The 3,602-nt window shown below is 60.9% G+C and overlaps 1 protein-coding gene across 4 annotated transcripts in view; it reads right to left on the minus strand.

The window, feature by feature from the left end:
* Positions 1-485: 485 nt before the first annotated feature.
* The window catches only part of FOXP4 (forkhead box P4), a 58,863-nt gene continuing 55,746 nt past the window's right edge, over positions 486-3,602 (minus strand). For all 4 annotated transcript variants that reach the window (XM_019642816.1, XM_019642813.1, XM_019642814.1 and 1 more), the window contains exons 16-17: positions 2,971-3,140; positions 486-2,422 (exon numbers count right to left, since the gene is read on the minus strand). In XM_019642816.1, the coding sequence (XP_019498361.1) occupies positions 2,275-2,422; positions 2,971-3,140 (318 nt within the window). In that variant the 3' untranslated portion in view covers positions 486-2,274. The remainder of the gene's footprint in view (positions 2,423-2,970; positions 3,141-3,602) is intronic.

Below are 3,602 nucleotides of genomic sequence, written 5' to 3' on the forward strand. Positions count from 1 at the left end.
CACCCTATGCAGGTAGCCCCCATGGAGACATGGGCCCAGGGCACCTGGGCATGTGGGAGAATGTCTCCAAGGGCCGTGGCCCAGGTCAAAGTGCCCTCCTCCTCCGAGGAGGCAATCGACTCCCTGCTGAGAAAAGGGGGCTGGAACTTGTATTTCAAACCCAGGCGGGAACTGGGGCAAACTGTGACTTTGGGGAGAAAACAATGATGGAGACACCTGGCTTGAAAGAAAATACCAGAGAATGCCCAGGTGATGAATGGAAGGGAGAGACAGGAAGCAGTTTACTAGCGGGAAGCCCTGGCCGTAAGCCTGGTAGCTGACCAGTGCCAGGCACACAGGCCCACACACTCAGCCCACTCATGCACTCGCAGAAAGCACCCCTACAGGAGCCCCCACCGTGTGGCTGGTGCCTCCTACCCCAGCTCCCCAGAGAAATCTTTCCGCTTTTATCCCCTCCCCCCTCACCTGGTGACAAACACAGGGCCCGGTGTATAGAGGACGTTTAATATTTCTGTGCTGGTCAAACGGAACACAGGTGGGGAGTACACAGGGGAGGGGGCAAGGGCCCCCTGCTTCTCGGGAGGGGTGGCTTGTGAAGGGGTGTATGTGGGGGTTTCTTGGTAAATAGTCCAAGGAGTCTTCTCAGCAAAGGGGCCTGGCCTGGGGTGCCACGAGCATCAACACACCCAGTCCTTGGCCTCAAGTTGGGATCCCCCATAGGGGGTCTGTGGAGAGTCTTGCTTTTTTTCCAGCTTCTTTGCTGGAATCCACACTCCCAGCATGATGGGGGAATTGGTCCTAGAGAGGGGTCTGGAAAGCCCCCAGGAAGCAGCCCAGGGTTGGGACTAGGGCTCCCGTGCCCACTGCCTGAGGGGATGTGGGAGCTGAGGACAGCCCCCTCCTTCCCCTGCCCTGTTTCCTTCTCCCAGGCTGGGCAAGAGCAAAGGGGAGGGGAGCAGGGCCCCCAGCCCCGACTGAGTCCCAGGGTCCTCAGGGTGGGGTGGAGAAGGGGTGGAGAGAGAGGGTCTTGGCCACCAACAGACACTGTAAACTTTGGTTTAAAACAATAACTTAAGTGGAGGGAGGGCTTCCAGCCTGGGGCCAGGGTAGGGAGCAGGAGCAGCGGGTGCAGGAGGCAAGAAAGGAAAAAGCCAACAAAAAGTTTTGGTTTTTGCTTCCGGCATAAGAAAGGTCTTTGGTCATCCGTTTAACTGGGGGTACAGGGAAGGGAAAGTGAGGGAGGGCTGCGATAGGGGACCTATAGGCTGGGGGCGGGGGTGACCTGTTAGGTCACAGCAGCCGCCAAATTAATCCCACTCACCCGCCCCTCAAGCCTGCTTTCAGCCTGGCCTTTCTCCTGTGACTGAGGCAGGATGCTTCCGGCAGTCCTGGCACCATCTCTGCCCCAACTCTACCCTCAAGGGAGCTGGGCTCCCTTCACGCGCTCCGCCTCCAGAATTCTGCCTGGCACAGACCTCTCTGTGGAGGGGGCGGGCACTGGGCCTCTTCCTATGCTCCCTGGAGTTCAGGGCAGCCGGAGGGGTGTCCAACAAATGGGGCAGAGACCCAGTTCAGCCTGGGTCCCATCTTAGGTTGGGAGCAGGACCGCGAGCCAGGTGGCCCTGCTCCCATGGACACCACAGGGCAACCCAACTTGTGCCACCCCAGCTGTGGATTTTGGGTGGGCACAGCGGCGGGGGGCCCCTTTCTTCTGGGGATGATTGTTAACTTCAGTTCCTCCACCAGGGCCAGGGCGGGGGTTCGAGTCATGGGGTGGAGAATTATTTCTTCACAGTATGGAAAAGAAGGTGGAAGGAGCACAAATTAGGGAAACGGTGGCCTCTGGTCAGAAAAACACTGCCAGAGCCAGGTGCGAGGGGCCCTGGGTTTGAGAGGGGTGGCTTAGCCCCGCCTGCGGGTCTCCATGGCGCTGAGGGGCCCTGTAGGGGAGAGCTGGTGGGGGAGGAGGGCCCTGCTGCTGCTGGTGGCGGCGGGGGAGGCGGTATTCAGATGTAGGGGAGGGTCTGAGGAGGGGCCTGGGCCCTCGGTGTCCTCTGCTGGTCCCAGACCAGGGGTTCTGTGTCCCCTTGGGGGCGGAACCGTCCCTGCCCCAAGCGTCTGTCAGTCTGGTCACATTGGGAGTTGTTGGCCCAGCCCCCCCATCTGAGTCCTGGAAGTGCCTTGAGGTTTGGGCGGGGCTGTGGAGTGGGGGGTGGGGTGGGGCCTGGGTTCCAGGAGGGGTCTCACCCCTGCCCTGCTTGCCCCTAGAGGCCCTTAGGAGAGTTCCTCTCCTGGCAGCTCCTCCTCCAGGTCCCGGTCTTCGGCAGGCCCTGTGGTGCTGGGATTGGGGGGCCCCAGGGCGGGGCCAGGCCGCCTGTCTTCCTCTGCCTCCGCTGGCTCCTCTTTCACCTGCACCTGGTGACTGTCACAGAGGGAATCCCATGGGCACTCTGGCGGCTTTCCTCTATTCCCCATGAAAACTCATCCAGAATTTTGGGGCACAGTGGGTGTCCACTGCTTGCCTCCCCAGGACCCCATCATCCCTGAGTCCCTGGAGCCTGTGATGTCTTAGGGTGATGGATTTCCCCCAGGGCTCTCTTCAAGGGAAAGGGGGTGTTGGGATGGACAGAGATGGCCTTTGGTTGGGAAGAGAGAGAAGAGACAGAAAGGAGGGGAGGTGAGAGAGAATGGAGGAAGGAGGAGGAATAAGAGAGGGAGGGAAATAAAAAGAAAGGGGAGAAGAGAAAAAGGGAGAATGGAGTGAGGAGAGGGGAAGAGAGGGTGTAGGGAGAAGGGGGGGAGGTAAAGGCAGGAGGAGGGGGAGGACAGAGGACCAATGAGGAAGAAGACAGGCCACCTGTCCTGGGAGAGAGGCGTCAGGGGTGATGAGATGGGATGCCACTTGCAGTGGGATTGCTCCCCCTGACGTCTATGGGTACTGGATGGGGGTCCATGCTGTGCGCTGCTCACCTGTACTGGGGTGGGGAAAGGCGAGGTGGGCTGCTACTGCCATTGCTGGGGAGCGGCTCCCCGGGGGCGCCCACGTCGTCATGGCTGAGGGGCAGGAGGCTGCTGGCAGAGCCAGGATTCAGCATGCCAGGGCTGTTGAGGAGGGGGAAACTGCTCTCGGCCAGGGCGGCCTGGAGGGCACAGAGCCAGCCCCGTCAGCGGGCTGCCCCGATCAGGTGCTATCCCTTCCCCACCCCGCAGAGCCTCCTGTGCATCGGGTCTGTGCTAGCCCCGCTGGCAGGTTTTTCTTGGCAGCCCCCTCAGCCCAGACTCAGCCTTCCGGAACACTGCACCCACCCCTCCTAAGGTCAGGGTTCTGACCCTGACCTCCTCCCAGCTTTCCTGGGAATCGGCCTGATGTGTCCCCTTCCTAGGGGGACAGAGGACTCCCAGACTGACAAGCCAGGGAAGGAGACCCGTTGGTTATGCCAACCTCTCTACAATCTGCCCCAACCTAGTATTGAAAGCAGAGGTCACCCTCCCCTGACTGGGGTCAGGCGGAGGGTTGGGCTTTGGGCCACCCAGAGTAGTCCTTCCCATCCGCCCCCCTCCTGGGCGCTCTGCAGGGAGCGTGGAGGATGGGTGTGTGTGTG

This window comes from Hipposideros armiger, unplaced genomic scaffold (genome assembly GCF_001890085.2).
Source record: "Hipposideros armiger isolate ML-2016 unplaced genomic scaffold, ASM189008v1 scaffold_72, whole genome shotgun sequence".
NCBI lineage: Eukaryota > Metazoa > Chordata > Mammalia > Chiroptera > Hipposideridae > Hipposideros > Hipposideros armiger.